Source organism: Chrysemys picta, chromosome 16, assembly GCF_011386835.1.
Source record: "Chrysemys picta bellii isolate R12L10 chromosome 16, ASM1138683v2, whole genome shotgun sequence".
Lineage (NCBI taxonomy): Eukaryota > Metazoa > Chordata > Testudines > Emydidae > Chrysemys > Chrysemys picta.
The window spans coordinates 23,518,529-23,536,572 of record NC_088806.1 but is presented as its reverse complement, the minus strand read 5'-3'; the positions used below and the strand labels follow the sequence as shown (position 1 = coordinate 23,536,572).

Genomic DNA, 18,044 nt, shown 5'->3' with positions numbered 1-18,044 from the left:
ACATTTTAATTAAATTTTTCCATTACTGAAAGATTTCAACCAGATCTAAAAATGCCTGAAATGCCATTTCAATGAAAATTTTCATCAAAATATTTTTGGGGAGTGGGATGGGGTTATTTTATTAAAAACTCAAAATACAGAAAATTTTGACCAGCTGTGGATTTTAGCCAGGTCACTATTTTAAAAAGTGGAGGAGTTAACCCTAAAGTTCTATGGCTTTCTTGATGACCATATATAATCAAAATATTGGTATTATGTTTCTCCTGAAAAAGGCACCCCAAGCAACAGAATGCTTCCCAACAGCACACTGTGGGTAAGATCCTCCACTCTGGCCTCTTTACAATGAGTAAAAGGGCTGGAGTGGTGGAAAGAGGCTCTAAATGCCTCCTCTGCATCTGAGGATTGCTCTGGTAGAAGAACTGCAGAAGAAGCTGTATGGCCTCTGGTGTAGGGGGCATGTTGGGGGCAGGACCACATCATGCAGCACTGCAGAGATTCTGTCACAGGGCAGCTCAGGAGGCCGTCATAATTTCGACAGGCCCCCAAGACTCTCTAAATTACACTGGGCGCTTCTGCACCCTCTGGAGCAGCCCTAGATTAGGAGGGTACCAAGGTGATTTAAAACCACCTTAATCCCACTTCCTCTTGGACTGTGAGTTCTGAGCTGCACCTTTTAAAGGTACAGCACAGATTATCCCTCTGGGGGTTTTGCTTACTATTGACTCCCTAGAAAAAGCAAAACCCATGATTCAGGGTAACTGGGTTCCACTTGATGGCCCATGATGATGCACAGGAGGTCAAAGTAGATGATGTAATGGTCTCTTCTGTGAATATGTGAAGAGTAAAGTGTAAGCAATTGGTGTCTGTGGGGAATGCAGTGTTGTTATCTTCTGCCCCCCTAGCATTAATAAGTATATATAAATATTTTTTGGAATCTGGAAGGTGAAGTGGTTTGGAGAGGAAGGGGTTGCTCTCCTGTATTGGAAGACGATGTTTTTTCTCCCTCATTAATGTAGAATAAACCTAGAGTTCTTGGGTGATCTATAATGTTAGGGTGGCATCTCTTAAATGAATGCAGAATGCGATGTGGCTTAATCAGAACGTGGAAATGGATGAGACTATACCCGTTCATAGGCGCCTCATTCTCTGTCTCTAGCAGCGTAGAATCTGAATGGGACCAGCATGTCTCCTTTTTAGACACTTGGATTTGATGGGGTCTCTTGCTTATATGCATATGGTGGGAGCTGATGTTCATAGGCTTGTGAAATGTGGCGGATGTTTGACTGGAGGATGGTACCTAATGGGTTGTCTCTGTTGATAAGGGTTTATTGAGCTATTGGATGTGACGGCAGGGTCTCTATGGTATGAAATGTGAGGGAGGGTCTTTGTTGATATGGGTGTGAAATGGGGGTTGTGGGGAGGAGGCCTCTCTAGGGAAGTGGAACTAGAATATAATGAGAGGAGTCTGTTTATAGCAGAAGCCCCAGTTCTGGGGCATGACAAAAGTCACAGAACTCGGCTGGCTGCAGACACAGATTTCACCAGTGTCACTGTTTATCTCCTTGTCTTTCCTCTGCTCAGTGCCGCTTGTCTCAAACATACCCTTGGAAATCTTGCCTGGAAATCCCACAAGAATGGGCTGTTCTCATGAAATATGTGGCATTTAGGCTTCTGCTTTGGCTGGAAAGATCCTTGTGCTGCTGGTGGCATTTCAGCATTTGCCACTCCTGGTCCTGAAAATGATAGGTCAGTGGTAGGCAACCTATGGCACGTGTGCTGAAGGCGGCACACGAGCTGATTTTCAGTGGCACTCACACTGCCAGCGTCCTGGCTACTGGTCTGGGGGGCTCTGCATTTTAATTTAATTTTAAATGAAGCTTCTTAAACATTTTAAAAACCTTATTTACTTTACATACAACGATAGTTTAGTTATATATTATAGACTTATAGAAAGAGGTCTTCTAAAAACATTAAAATGTATTACTGGCACACGAAAGCTTAAATTAGAGTGAATAAATGAAGACTCGGCACACCACTTCTGAAAGGTTGCCGACCCCTGTGGTAGGTAATTCTCTTGAACCTGAAACAAAATCCAGTTCAAGATTCTGGCCGCCCTTATCTAAAACTTGTTACTCAGCCACGTATCTAAAGTGTCTATCCAGTTCTCAGAAATACCCGTTTTTTTAATGTCTCAAGCGATAAGGCTCTCTGCCATTCCCTTGGGAGTCCCATGGATGTTCATCCCATAAAAAGCTGTCTTCCTGGAATATCATAGAACAGGGGTCGGCAATGTTTGGCACGCGGCTCGCCAGGGTGCTTACCCTGGTGGGCCAGGCCAGTTTATTTACCTGCTGACACGGCAGGTTCGGCTGATCGCGGCCCCCACTGGCCGCAGATCGCCGTCCTGGGCCAATGGGGGTGGCGAGAAGTGGCGTGGGCGAGGGATGTGCTGGCCGCGGCTTCCCGCCGCCCCCATTGGCCCGGGACGGCGAACCGCGGCCAGTGGGGGCCATGATCGGCCAAACCTGCCGCGTCAGCAGGTAAATAAACTGGCCCGGCCCGCCAGGGTGCTTACCCTGGCGAGCCGCGTGCCAAACGTTGCCGACCCCTGTCATAGAAATTCGAGATGGAGACGATATAGGTCATTTAGGCCACCCCTTGCTGTGCATTTCCTAGTGCTTAGTCCTATCTACATTGTTAATATTCCAAGCAATTGGTTCCCAGCCTGGGGCCTGCAGTCTACCAGTAATCTATGAAATACTGGTTTGTGATCTGCAGAGAGATGTCTGGTCACCTGGTGCTGTGCCTCCTTGTTCCCAGCTGTTACATTACATTAAAGAATGCTAAAAGCACCGTAAATAACCTCACTGATATTACTTGCCCATAAAGGCAATTGCTGTAGGCTCCCCAGGAATGTTATGCAATCCCAAACGGGAGGACAGCTGGTCCATGGGGAATTTTATTTAGGAAGATGATTGTCCTACGCAATGGAGGTTCTAGCTCTTCCACCGGGAGGTTTTGCTCCAGTCTCATACATCTTGTTGTCTTGATACACCTCTACCCCAATATAACACGACCCGATATAACACCAATTCGGATATAACGCGGTAAAGCACTGCTCCAGGGGGGGCTGCGCACTCCGGTGGATCAAAGCAAGTTCGATATAACCCGGTTTCCCCTATAACGCGGTAAGATTTTTTTGGCTCCCGAGGACAGCGTTATATCGAAGTAGAGGTGTACTTAGCCTGAGTCCGTTCCCCTCCCCCCATTTTCTTAGTGTGAACCTGTCTTTCCTAATTCTGGGAAGGGGTTCTTCCATGCAAATTCCCATGATGTCACATTGGAGACCATGGGTGGAGCTCTGTTACTTTGCTGAGGTGTAGGATATGCTGCTCTGAGTATCTTCAGCTCCCTTTGTGCCACTAAGGAGAGCTAATTAGTCTCTTTTTGTGCAGTCTCCTTGCAGAGGTAGCTGACCTCTTGTTAATCCTGGATTAAGTTCTTACTGAGAACTGGCTCTTTGTGTGCTCCAGTTAAGATGGTTACACTTTGTTCCTGAAGAACAATCTCTCTCTCTCCTCCTCCCCCCCCCCCTCCCGGCCCAGTGCCTTTGAGCAAACGATTGCCTGTCCCTTCTTCCCCCGCTACTGTGGAAACCCACAAGCACTGGCAGCTGCAGTGTCTCATGCCATGAAAAATGCCATTGTCAGTTCAGAGCACCCAGAAGGGGGTGCTTGATCTGGCACCTGTCTGAGAGCCTGCTCTCTGCCGTGGTGAGAGGGCTGAGCCTTGGCAAAGCCTCTCTTTGCCCACAAGTTTTTGAGGGCCTGCCCTGTGCATCAGGGTGGGAGCAGAAGCAGAGCCTCCCTACAGTACTAGGTTCCAAGGTCTGGAGCCTGTTTATGTATGAGAGAGGGGTCAGAGCACGTTCCGTGCGCTGAGCGGGAACTAGTGAGCAGAATTCCGTGCCCTGATGAGAGAGTGGAGCCTGTACAATGTTCTGTGTTATGGAGGGAACAGAATCCGTGTCCTGGTGGGCAGATGGATTCCATAACGTGCACCAGGAAAGGAGCAGATTCTGTGCCCTGGTGAGTGGGCAGTATTATGAACTAGGGAGAAAGCTGAGCCTGTTCTGTGCCCTGGGATTAAGGCACATATTATACACAGGAAGAAGGCTGGGCCCATTCCATGCATCTGATATGGAACAGGCACCATTTCATATGCCTAGAGGGAAAGAGAGAGCCTGTACTGTGGTCTGCAGAATGGGAAATGCCTGCCCTGGATACTAGAAAGGGCGTTGAGCTTGTTCCATCAACTGGGAAAATGCTAGAACCTATGTAATATTCTGAGTCGGGGCAGAGACATTTTATGCGTTGGGGAGTGGGACAGAATATTCCTAGGCTCTCTTAACTCTTTTGGTTTTAAAATTGCTTGTTTCATGGATTGGGGAACAGGTTGATCCAGCTCTGTACACCAGGGAGCAGGTAGTCTGGGTAGCAGGAGTTATGCGTGTCAGGGTTAATGTCAGCTACTTTTGGGTTTCTGCCCATACTTGCTGGGGTTTCCCTCCCACTCTTGGGTAGTGTCTGGCACGAAGAAGCCCTGGATTCTTCCTTCCGTATTCCATAAATGCATCATTTGACAACTTTCTTTGAATTCTCTCCTCTTTGCCCACATCATATTCACAAGCTGTTACTAAATGTGCTGTGAATGCCTGAGCATTTACTTCTACATATTGTAGCTGGAGGCAGATAGTGTGGGTGGCTCTGGAGACAAGTTTACTTTATAGAGACTAGTAAAAGTTTAACCTCCCAGAGCTGAGAGTTTGGATTTATTAGCAGGGTCTAGTGGATAGAGTTGGGATGCTAGGATTCTCTTCCAGTCTCTGTCACTGAGATGCTGTGTGATTTGGTCCAGACTATCCCTCCATCCATGCCTCAATTTCCCCATCTGAAATGGGAATTATGATACCTACATATTATAAAGCCATTTTGACATCCTCATATGAAAAAATGCTACCCGTGTGCAAAGTGTTAATACAATCCAGACGATCTGAGACTCTTGAGATTGCAAAGAGCCCTTGAACATAGGCCCTCTCATGAGATTTCTGACATGTCTCCTTTGGGTGAAGTTCCAGAAACAGAAGTGGGGGGAAAATCCTAAGATTTTAAACATTTTAAATAGGTCATGTTCAGAAATTGAACAAAGGGACAGAGGGTTCTTCTTTGTTTCCAATTCAAATCATTCATTACTCATTGAGATTTTATAGGCAGGCTTTTTAAATCCCAATGTCCATTTTTATGCTTCAGATAAGCTCTGTGTGAAGAGGATAGAAATGTTCCTGTTAAATACAAAGTTTGTCTTCAGCACCAGCAATATCTTTATAGATCCAAATGTACCGTTACTGGACTGCCTCCCACATATCCATCATCAGCCTCGGACTTTAATTACCTGGACAGGTGCGTCATTTCCCATCACCTGAGATGTGCAATATTAATGAGTAAGCTTGTCTTACAGCTGGGTCTGAGACAGCAGGACAGAAGCCAGCCCCAGCAGCCTGAATGCCTGACTTCAGCAGGAAGCAGAGGTACAGATCATGCATTAGGGTGATCTCTAAGCAGCTTGCCAGAGAAGTGCCCACCCTGGATAAAACATCCTCCGAGCAGGTCTACGTAACCTGAGTATCCCTGCTGTGAATGTTTCCTTTCCAGGGGATTCATTAATTATGTGGCACTGTCACTCCCCCAGTTAGTCCTAGGGTTTGGGGACACTTCATACTATGTTTACGCTCAGCATTCAAGATCCCTACAGCATTAAATATCTAATGCTAATGCTAATTCTCAACCCTGAACCCTAACTCTAGTCCTACAACCTGCACCATAACACTAATCTTCTCACATTGTCTGGTCACTATGAAATCCATGACACAAAGCCTTGGCTATGCTACAACCTATGCCATAATCCAGTCCTGCCCTGTTCCTAACTCTTATCTTCAGGTTGCATTGTGGCCATCACCTTGGACACTGTCCGTGGGTCATGCTAAACGCTAAACCTGGCGCTGCATCTCTACCCTAGCCCTAACCTTAGGGCTTACGTTATTAAATTCTCAAGTGGTACAGCTAAATAGAATCCTAAATCTAACTAATTTTGTCCTTTCTAAAGATGGGTATGACTTGAGCCACAAAATTTGTATCCAGGTTTGGGTTTCAACCCCCCGAACCAGAACTGTTTGGAGTTAGAGTTTTGCTTTGGTTCATTATAGAGAGCTGGATTCCAAACTGTCCCAAAGTTTTGGGTTTTTCAGATCCAAGGTTAGAATTTGGGCCTGTCTCCAGTCTTTATTCTTTGACTTCAAGTGCTGCATATTGGTCCTTCTGGTGATGAGGTCCTGAGCCTCAAAAAGGCAAGGTCCTAACTGAGGAAGGATTGATCATTGCAGGTGAAAGTTTCCAGGATCATAAAATGCAGGGGTAGGCACAAACCAATTCAGATAAAATAAGAATTCCCCAGCACTTAAAACCAAGCTTGAACTGATACTTTTAGTTTTAGGTTGCAGAAAGTTTTTGAATAATTCCGCCGCTTCCCACGATGACTTTTCATTCTGCAGAGTCCCCTGCACTTCCTGGTTCCAGACTAGTACTACCAAAATACCATGAGAGATGCTGTCTTCACAATATTTCTAACTTGAATGCTAGGAGGAAGAGACTGAAATGTAATGTGAGAGCGCCAGCCATATTTGGGAGGTCTGATAAGGGTTGGGAAAGCATCTGAAATTCTGGGTTCTTTGAACTATCAAATATTTTGATCTTTACATATCACTAAAATAAGTCTGAACTTTTTTTTTGTTTAAAATCACTTTTTATTTTCACAACTCCCATCTGGGGCTGGAAATACAAGTGCCCAATTTTGTTAGACCCAAGTGGTTTGGAGAAGTAGCTGAACTTTTATCTGTATCCTGAAAGATTTGTCGTTCATCTATCACAATTTGGGTCAAAGCTCTCCCTACCTTGTGTATTAGCCTAAACAGAACTAAATTAATAACAGTTAAGATTGCATCAGGATGCACACAAATCCTTGAAAGCATGAAAATAAAAAGTTAAGGGCAAAGTCTTACTGCTTGCCATCTTCACGTTGCCTAGAGTGCTCTTGATAACACACTCCAAAGGCATTCACTTCATCTCCAGTACATAGTAGAAGACAATATGTACCTTGAGTTCATCTAACTCACTCTATCATGAAAAACCTTGATGGTGACCTCACATTCCCTTGTATCAGTAGATTGACACATTTAATTGTCACACAGTCCATTCATTGGGAAAATAATTGTTCTATAGTACACTGAGGCCACCATTAAAGTTTTACATGATGAGCACTAATTTGACTGGAGGAGGGAGGTACATGAATGTGGGGCTTTTATGGGGGAGACTATGGCCTTGGCCAGACAGGGCCAGCAGTAAGTAAGTGAGGAGACGAGCTAATGCATGTCCAAAGTATTGTCAAGCTGTAATATATTGACCCCTTTTTGTATGCCACCACTGCAAGATAGCATGGCTAATCCAAAATGCTCTGAAGCACTTCTACTGAAAATATTGTATATCCCTTGCTCACATAGCATGGCTCTGCATTGCTCTGTAGTGGCAACACCACATGTTGAGGTTTATGAGTCTGCTCCTGGCTTTGTCCTAATGGTCCTAGTCCTTTTGCCAAAGTAGTAGCAGCTCATGCTTCTAAATCAGTGGTTTTCAACCTGTGGTCCATGGACCCTGGGGGATTCGCAGACTACGCCTAAGAGTTCCCAAGGGGTCGGTACCTCCATTCAAAAATTTTTTAGGGGTTTGCAAATGAAAAAAGGTTAAAAATCACTGCTCTAAATGCAAACGTTCTGGGCTCGTTTCCCTGTGATTGACTCAAGTAAGGGCATCGTCACATATCATTTAGCCACTAGAGGGGGACAAAAACACACATAGGAGTGGGAGGAGGGAAGGAACGAGATTTACTTTGTTAGGGTAGATTAGAATTGCATCCTCTGAAACACTGCATCCTCCTAAACCAGAGGTGGGCAAACTACAGCCCGTGGGACCCTCTTGCCCGGCCCTGAACTCCTGGCCCGGGAGGTTAGCCCCCGCCCCTGCTGTTCCCCCTCCCCCGCAGCCTCCGCTCACTGCGCTGCTGGCGCACTGCTCTGGGCAGCCGGGCGGCGCTGCTGCAGAGCTGCTGCGTGTCCTGGAGCTCTGGTGCTCCAGGCAGCGCGGTAAGGGGGCAGGGAGGGTTGGATAGAGGGCAGGGGAGTTCAGGGTGGTGGTCAGGAGGCAGGGATGTGGATAGGGGTCGGGGCGGGGAACATGGGGGCAGGGGTCCCGGGGGGGGGCAGTCAAGAAGGAGAGGGGGGGGTTGGATGGGGTGGCGGGGGCTAGTCAGGGGCCGGGGTTTCGGGAGTGGTCAGGGGACAGGGAGTAGTGGGGGGTGGATGGGCAGGAGTCCTGGGAGGGCCGTCAGGGGGTGAGAAGTTGGGGGTCAGATTGTGGCGTTGGCTGGGCCATCCCTGGCTGTTTGGGGAGGCATACAATTTTGGAAACCCGATGTGGCCCTCAGGCCAAAAAGTTTGCCCGCCCCTGTCCTAAATGCTCTATTATTGTGTTGACATAACTCCTATGCTATCATCATATCTTATATCATGATACCTCTTACATGGATATTCAAAAACCGTCACTTTAAAAACCTAATTATTCATACAAAACATGTTGCAACTTTTCACACACATCCTTTCCAACTATGCATAGCAGTGGCTCACACACATTTTATTTCACACCTCAGACTGCTCTACTGCATTTTCAAAAGGGGTCATACAAAAGCATTGGACACCGAAAAAATGTTGGTCATGTAGTGCTTTTAGAAATAGTTGTCACTACTCCTTTTGTTTTTTGTTTTGTTTTGTTTTTTGGTGGGGAGAGGATGTTGGTCCCCCGGCCTCCAATAATGCTCTAGAAAATTCAAGCAGTTTGTAAACTACTGTAAACATTTGAAATTAAACCTCTAACTCAAAATTTATTTTATAGAATGCATTCGCCCCATTAAAATGAAAATCTATATGCAACCTTAACTATGGTGGCACTATTGTTCCACCCTGTTTTTGTACCTGTAGAGAGTGATTCTGCAGTATTACTGTTTAGTATTGTTATTTGTATTGTGGAAGTACTTAAGCGCCACCCTGAAGAGCCCCATTGTGCTTTTTATTATTGATTTATACAGTTGCCAGAAGTGTACCAGGCACTTCACAGAAGGGAAAAAACATTAAGACATGGTCCAATAAATTAAAGTCTTAGGGCTCTGCTGTGTGGAGTCCCTTTGATTTAAATGGGGCTCCATGTTGATGCAAGGTCAGCCCATGCACAAAGGATTGCAGGACTGGGGCCTAAAGCCTCATTCTATGGATGGATCCTTAGGCTTGTATCCTGTCCCGGGAACATCAGTGCGATTCCACATGGGGGAAAGGTTCTGTCTTTTATGGCTCCTTTGCACAGTTCGTGGCTAAATTCAGAATTACTGGATAAGGTGACTCAGAATGTTGTCAGCTCTTGCAATTGTTGTCATGCCTTCTGTTATTTGGTGCTTCTCTTAAAGCCCGAGCACTTGTAGTCCTGTAATCACGTGAGAAACTCAAGTATCAGAGGGGTAGCCATGTTAGTCTGTATCCACAAAAACAATGAGGAGTCTGGTGGCGCCATAAAGACTAACAGATTTATGTGGGTATCAGCTTTCATGGGTAAAAACCCACTTCTTCAGATGCAAATCTCAGTTTCCTTTTTTGTCTTAATAAAAGTGTCTAGCCCTCATGGTTGCATTGAAAAGCTTGAAAACATGATCTGGGTGCACCCTGCAGTTCAAATACCAGAAGACAAATAAAGAGAACCCCCAATTTATTGTTTTTTTTTTAAATAAAATCTTTGATTTTTAAGCCAATCTCATGAGATTTGGGGCCCTGACTCATGATTTTTGGATTCTTGGGATTGGCAGTACTATATTACAAACAGTAGGGAGGGTAAGCTGTAATTCATGAGCTAGATCGCAGGAATAACACAGTAAAGCTACTTAGTTTAGGCCTGTGAACATTGTGATAGTATGAGATAGATATTTTTATGTGTACACACACACATACACATACACACACACGTATGCAAGCGTGTGCGCGTGTATATATATATATATATGGGCAAGACTATTATTTGTCAGCTCTTGGAGGCAAGGATTGTACCTACTTTTCTGTTTAGGAGAGTGCTTAGCATATTGAAGGTGCTACTGACAACAAATAAATAGCATGTATTGTTAATGTACAATATTTAACAATAAACTGCTGGAAGATAATTGAAGATGGCAGAGGGGTAAGACTCTGGGCTTGTCTGCAATGATGTCGCTATTCAGGAATAACTGTCTTAGAATTACTATTCCTGAATAATTTGTGTGTGGACGCACTTATTCTGGAAAAAGTTCCTTTTTGCTGAATTAGTTAAATCCAGTTTGGAAGTGAACCAAGATAAGCCAGAAAAAGGTGCACTTTTTCTGGACTAAGGGTACGTCTATACTTACCTCTGGGTCCGGCGGCAAGCAATCGATCTTCTGGGATCGATCCCGGAAGTGCTCGCCGTCGACGCCGGTACTCCTGCTCCGCAAGAGGAGTACTCGGAGTCGACAGGGGAGCCTGCCTGCCGTGTGTGGACCCGCGGTAAGTTCCAACTAAGATATTTCGACTTCAGCTACATTATTCACGTACCTGAAGTTGCGTATCTTAGTTCAAAGTGGGGGGTTAGTGTGGACCAGCCCTAAGACTGTCCACACATAGTTATTTCAGAATAGTAATTCCACTTTATATTTGCATGCTACCTTATTCTGGAAGAACTTTCATGTATAGACAAGCCTAGCACAATGGGGTCCTGGACCGTCACTACGGCTTTTAAGCATTATGCTAATACAAATAATAATAATAATTAATAATGAGACTTTTTTAAAGCATAGAGGTGTATGGATATTCCATGTATAGTGGAAATGTTTGCTTAAAGTTAAAAAAAGACAATGCCACTTATCTGCATTTTCAAGTTAAAATTCCCTATAGTGTTTGCAGCCCAATTAGTGGATTGTGGGGTGGCCCAATCCTGCCAGGTGCTGAGCACTTTTGCTGAGTTTTGAGCATCTTCTACTCCCAGTGATTTTGACTAGAGTTGATGTTTCTTAGCACCTTGTGGGATCAGGCTCTTTGTGCATTAGGAAGTGAAAGGTGTAAATGATTATAAACAAAAGAGAAACTGACCCACCCCAGTCAGGATGGGGAGTGGGTGAAATGCAACAAAAGGAAGCGAAGAGCCCAGTAAGAGCCCAAAGTCATACTGGTATAAGCTAAAATGTGAATTTAAATTGCGGTCGTTATACGGGCATAACCCCTTGCTTGGACACTTTGAAAGGACTTGTCTACACTTGCAAGTTATTTCAGATTAAGGTTGGGATTGACTTGAAAGCATAATAACTATTGTAATTAATTTTGCTGTGTAGACAAGCCCTTTTTTCATATAAGAGGGCCTTTTTGAGGGGTTTAGTTTATGTTGCTTTGAAAGGGGTGGGGTTAAGATAAATTGAAAAAACCTCCCGTGAGTTTTGGGGCTGGGGGATAGACTGGTATAACTGTTGCTTAACTATACTGGTATAATAGCTAAAACTTCCCTGTTAGATAGACAAGCCCTGCGTGGTGTAAAAGTCAGATAGGTTTTGAACTTTCTCCCATTAGTTTTAATAGTCTGAAGTAGTGGTGATGAGAGGAACAGATAGGGATATATGGATATAATATATATCTATGAGAGAAACAAGATGGATGAGGTAATACCTTTTACTGGACCAACTTCTGTTGGTGAAAGACAAGCTTTCGCGCTTCCATAGAGTATATTTAGTGTGTGTGCACGCATTGGATTTTTAACTGGGAGGTGTCCCTGCAACCCCCCCTGTAAGCTTCATTTTGGCTGGAAGGCACTTTCTGAGGTTCAGGGGGGCCTTGTATAAAACCAGAGCGCTGGCAGCGCACCATTCAGGACAGACGTGAATAATTGAGGAGGCTGACTGCACCAAAGGGGTTGCATTATGTAAACCGACCAGCAGCCAGCCAGCAGACTCTGTGCGTGTGTGTGGATGTGTGCGTGCGTGTGAGAGCGAGCAAGCAGCTGTGTGTGAGACACCCTGACAGGGAGAGAGGCAGAGCGCCCTCCATACATACAGCCCAACAATAGATACATAAAATAACCCAAAAGCCCACATCGCTGGGGTGGGGGGAGATGGGGAGAGACGGCGCTATGGCAGGGACCCCAGAGCTCTGCAGGGCTGCAGAAAGAGGGGGCTCGCTCAGCCACTGAGCCCCCACCCACCTCTTTCTTTAGAGAAGGGCTTTGAAATAGTCCAGGAGGTGAGTACCCTCCCCCCACACACCACTGCATGAATGAATGAATTCCTAGCGGCTCTGCGCTGTGCTACGGTCCCCAATGGCTACCAGGTTAGTGCTCCTCTCCTCTTCGTTCTGCTGATGCTTGTGCGTCTCTCTCTGCCCCTCTGTGTGTGGTGCGCTCTGTTTGCAGCGTATGTGGATGCGGGGGGGAGAGACTTTCTGGGCGCTGTGGGCTTGCACGGGATTGCTGGGGGTGGAGGAAGAAATCTCCTGCCTGAACATACGCTTTCCAAGCAGATTAAAGCCGGAGTCCATGTTGGTTGCTGCTGCTCGTCTCTCTTCAGGGGGTGGGGGGGGATTGCAAAGCAGTGAGTGTGACATCATGTTGCAGAGATGCTCTGTTTTTTCCTCTTGGTGGGGTAACCCCCCCGACCACCCCCCGCCCCCCGCGCAGTGGAATTGCTGAAGCAGTGATTTCAGTTGCTGAAAATGACACGATCAGTCGGATCTTGCCAACCCTCCCTTTCCTTTCTCTCCCCCCCCCCGTCCCCCTGCCCCAACACTCAGAAAGGAGGCTGCTGATTGTCTCAACATCTGGGAGGATTGAGAGAGGTAGAAGGGGACCCAAAACAGATAGATGGTTGAATTAGCAATGCGTCATGGAGCAGCAGCCAGAGCTGCTGCAGGGATGTGTGTGTACCCATGTGCTCCCTGGCTACAACACACACACATACACACACTCCCTGTCTCCTCCTTGCATTCCATTCTCTCCTGTTTATATATTTGCAATGATGGGGGAAGGCAGTGTGTGTATGGTATTACTTTACAGGCCAGGGTCCACACAGGTGGTTTGTATCTGATGGGGGATGATAGGAAAGCAGGACTGAATGTACTGTCAGTGTTTAGCAATAGTGGGACACTTATGAATCCTCTGCCCTGAGAAAAATGATTTGCTTTTCCGTAACCAGCTGATTGATAATATAGCCCTTTCTGTCGCAGAAATTGCTCTGCTCTTTAAAAGAGACATACAGATACTTTGCGAGAGCCAAATGCATCTCTGGGGTAAGTCCTTTTAACTGAGTAAGTTACACTGGAGCTGTCGACTTTGGTCCAGCAATATGAAATTAAGCAAAGGAAACTTTTATGCTGAATTTTAGGAATAATTTTCTGTCAGGCTGGGGACCTGTGGGCTGTGTCAAGGGAACCCCCGCCCCAGCTGCTTGACTCATTTAAAACTAAAGCTGGACAAAGCAAGAGAGAATATGCTGTATCAAGAACAATCCTGCACCAGTCCCCTATAGGGGGTGGGGGTGGGAGATGGACTGTGCATGATCTAATAGGTGTTTTCACCTCTGTCTGATTCTGTGTATCTGCACTGCTGGCTTCTGACACTGGGCAGCCCCTCAACCTCACTTATTTTTAACCTTTAGCTTGAGAGAGTTGCTGTGCCAGGCAGGGTGTGTGTGTGTGTGTGGGGGAGGGGGAACGGGACTGGAATATTGATATTTCCAGGACAGTAACTTGGAGCAGCATCAGGTGACGGGCAGAGGAAATCGATTTGATCCCCATTAACCAGCTCTGAAGATCACAGCACCTTCCATTAGCCTATGAAAGACGATCCATATGAGCAGCAGGTACTGAGTGGGAGGATGTCAGCCTCTTGCTTCATCTTCCTGTCCTGGGAAAGACAATCTCCCTGTCCACCCCCGCGTTGTCACTAGCATGATGTGGCACAAGGCTCCTCTAGACATTCATCAGTCTGTTACCACTCCTTCCCCTCGCCAGAAGAATACGTGTCCAGGAAGACGCTGGCATTGCTAGGTTCAACCCCCTCCCCCGATTACAGTTTTCTCCTTGTTGGGAGGACGTTGCGGGAGGGGGAGTGGGATGGGAAAGAGGGGCATCTGGTCCTTCACCTTATGTAGTCATACTGTTACCACTGGGAGGTGTACATATAGGTCCCCTTCCAAAGAACAGCATTGAATGGGATTTTTGTGGCGACTCCTCCACATACCTACCCATGAATATTGCTAAAGGGACAGTATCGGCTGTCCCAAGCATTGAAAAAATCAAGTCAGCCCTTCCTGTCCCCCACACTCCCCTGCTTCCCACAATCATGAGATGAAAAATAAATTTTGGATTTCTTTTTATTGTCTTTTGCTTTCAGAACCTTTAGGGTGCTCTCTGGTTGCCAGGAGAGCTAGAAATATAGTGTTTTTTCTTTTTAATGAAAGCTGCAATTCTCCTGTAAGCACAGGGCCCCCAGGTACTGGGGCTTTCAGAAAAGTACCAAATATTCCGAGACTCACGATAAAACCACAAGAGCTATCAGCTCTATAGTGGGGAGATAGGGAGCCCAAGTTCATTCCAAATTCATATCCCAGTTAGTTTGACTTCATCCTTATTAAGTTATAGACATTGAGCTCAGTGCCCCTGCCTGTGTGGGGACTGTTCAGTGGAGATCTTAGAAACCAGTAACCAGTCTGCTAAGCACATCTCTGAAGAAGTTTGACATTTAGACAAATTTCCCTCCACTGTTGGTGCATCACATCATGTGCGGGTGGGTGGTTTGCCTCACTCTACCACGGACATGGCTGTATTTCATTAGTGGGGATGGGATTTTCAGTAAATAATTTGTGAAGTCCTTTATGTTTCTTCAGGGCGAACAGTACTCGATTAAAAATATGATTTTTGTGTTACCGGACTGTTGACAATATCATTAACGGAGGTTGGGAGTACAAGTCACCATCCTACTTTACATTGCTACCAGACTGTTGCTGGTGCTTTGAAAGCATCTCCCATCTCTTCCCTGCGATCTCCAGAAGTATTGCTAGGCGCTGTGGGCTGGGAAGCGGGGAACAAGTAGTGCTCTGTTTCAAACACAGCAAGGTGGGAATTTCCTTGAGAGATCCGACCCTTTATCCACCAGGTCTGATGTTTTGCCTCTAGCAGTGACCAATATCAGAGGATTCACAGAAAAGCAATGGCATTATTAAGAATACATTTGACTGACTATGCAATGCCGTGTGTGAGTGGAGGGCAGATTCCTTCCTGACACCTGCAGTGAACCTTGAAGCATGAAGATTTGATTAATCCTCTCTTGTGCCTATGTCAATATGTTGTAGAATTTCATAGAGAATGAAAACCTTTCCAATAGAAATTTTAAACCAACTTCTAGAATTCTATGGCTGGAATATAATTCTCTGTTTAAGTCTATAGGTTTCAGAGTAGCAGCCGTGTTAGTCTGTATCCGCAAAAAGAACGGATGCATCCGAAGAAGTGGGCTGTAGTCCACGAAAGCTTATGCTTTAATAAATTTGTTAGTCTCTAAGGTGCCACAAGTACTCCTGTTCTTTTTAAGGCTATAGGGTTGTTTAAAAATTCTGATGACTTCGGATGCATCCGAAGAAGTGGGCTGTAGTCCACGAAAGCTTATGCTCTAATAAATTTGTTAGTCTCTAAGGTGCCACAAGTACTCCTGTTCTTTTTAAGTCTATAGGGTTGTTTAAAAATTCTGTCAAAAGGATCCCACACTCTAATAGGTTTATAGAGAGATGCTCATAGAATCCTGTGTAATTTCTGTCCAACCCTATTGGTTTCACCCTGTTAAATTTACAAGATTTCCCCCAAAGGGTAGTTTGAATAACAGCAACATATTGCTACTAGTCACGGGTGACTGGGAAGCTCAGGCGGTAGGTTGAGGGTATATATAGAGATTTTCATTCTTAGATTTCCACTCTGAAGCCAATCCAGATTGGGAGTGACCAAAAGTTATCATCATCTGATGGCTGTTTGGTAGCCTGCATGAAATGAGTTAGTGAGTCTCAACCCTGTTTCCAGTGGACATGAGTGCATATCAGAGAAAAGCTGTCTTCAGCGAGAGCACTATTATCTGCCTTGTTGACAGTTTCCGCAGCAAAGCTGCAGAGAGTAACTCTGATCTTACCACTGGAGGTGATACCTTCAAGTAAGGCTTGCGGCACACTGGTGATGGTGTAGTTTATGCTGCTGCTGCCAGTACACACTCTGCTTTGTGTGTAGATAGATGACTTCAATCTTGAGTGTTGCCAATCTGTTAACTTTCAGCTGTACTGAAATTCTTTGCCCATGTAGACATAAAACATTGATCCTTGCCCCTTTTAAGTGTTAGACACAAGCCAGGGCTCAGTCACTGGTAAACTGATTATCACTTCAAAAGTTTTTTTTTCTCTTACTTAATTGGCCTCTCAGAGTTGGTAAGACAACTCCCACCTGTTTATGCTCTCTGTATGTGTGTATATATATCTCCTCAATATTTATTCCACTCTGTATGCATCCGAAGAAGTGGGCTGTAGCCCACGAAAGCTTATGCTCTAATAAATTTGTTAGTCTCTAAGGTGCCACAAGTACTCCTGTTCTTTTTGCGGATACAGACTAACACGGCTGCTACTCTGAAACCTGTGGTTATATAATAAGTATTCTTTCATCCATAGAGCCCCCAAAGCACTTTCCAAAGATGTGCAAGTATTATCTTCCATTCTATAGACATAGATACCAAGGCACAGAGAGGTAGCTGAGGGTGACACACAGAATCAGTGCCAGAGTTGGGAATACAACTCAGGTTTCGTGACTCCCTGTCCAAGGCCCTTCCCATTGGGCCATGCTGTCTTATGTATATACTGTGTGGAGCACTAGATTCCTTGAAGCTTTTTTGGCTGCGTCGTCTTCATTAGCCTCTAATCACTGAGCATTATCCTCAATTTTAGTTCTTCCAGGTGGGTTCTGCTCACATATGGTGGAGATTGGGGGTCCGGGAATCTCCTGCGTAAACTTTGAGTAGCAGAAATAGGTGAACTTCAGAAAGTTCAGGGAATTGGCAAAGTACTCAGAAGTTTGGTGTCAGATCTGAATTATGCAAATCTCTTTGGTGTGTAAAGCTGGGCAGGAAATCTTGTGAGATCTCAAGAGATCTCTGTTCCCTCTTGGGTCAGAAACCCTGAGAGCAGCCTCACTCGGAAGAATCGCAGAAGTGTAGGGCTGGAAGGGACCTCAAGTTTCTCTCGTCCATCTCCCTGAGCTAAGGCAGAAGTAAGTATACCTGACAAATGTTTGTCTAACCTGAATGTGACACCTCTCACTTGGGTAGAATCCAGGAGGGCAGAGATGGAATAAAAATAAAAATAAAAAATCGCGAGGGGATGGAAGGGGAAGGAAGGAAATATTTTGGAATCTCTCACAAGTTTCAGTTTGAATTTGAGCACTGCTTTTCATTGCTTTATATTTCATTCCTACTGGCTCGCTTATCTATAATGAAGAAATGAGGTTCTTGCATCTGAAGAAGTGAGGTTCTTACCCACGAAAGCTTATGCTCCCAATACTTCTGTTAGTCTCAAAGGTGCCACAGGACCCTCTGTTGCTTTTTATCTATAATGAGTAGATGACAGAAACCTAGATAGGTGGCATGTTCTACCCATGTCAAAGTAGAAAGTGGAGGAAACAGTTTATAACAAGGGTCCGCCTCTAACTTTTGAACATGGAACTAACTTTTTATTTTTTCATTGACCAGATGCTTCTCTCTTTACACATTCCTAATCCATGAAGAGATATTGCTTTGACATTAGCCTTTCTGAATGGCCCCTAGGTACTA

The 18,044-nt window shown here is 45.2% G+C and overlaps 1 protein-coding gene across 8 annotated transcripts in view; it reads left to right on the top strand.

Annotated features, from left to right (window-relative positions):
* The window catches only part of GRAMD1B (GRAM domain containing 1B), a 295,443-nt gene that overhangs the window by 205,757 nt on the left and 71,642 nt on the right, over positions 1–18,044 (top strand). The window contains exon 1 of one of the 8 annotated variants that reach the window (XM_008164555.4): positions 12,507–12,526. The exons of the other annotated variants lie outside the window; for them this stretch is intronic. Coding sequence (XP_008162777.3) covers positions 12,516–12,526 — 11 coding nt within the window. The 5' untranslated portion in view covers positions 12,507–12,515. Of the gene's footprint in view, positions 1–12,506; positions 12,527–18,044 lie in introns of those variants that run through there. 8 annotated transcript variants of the gene reach the window in all.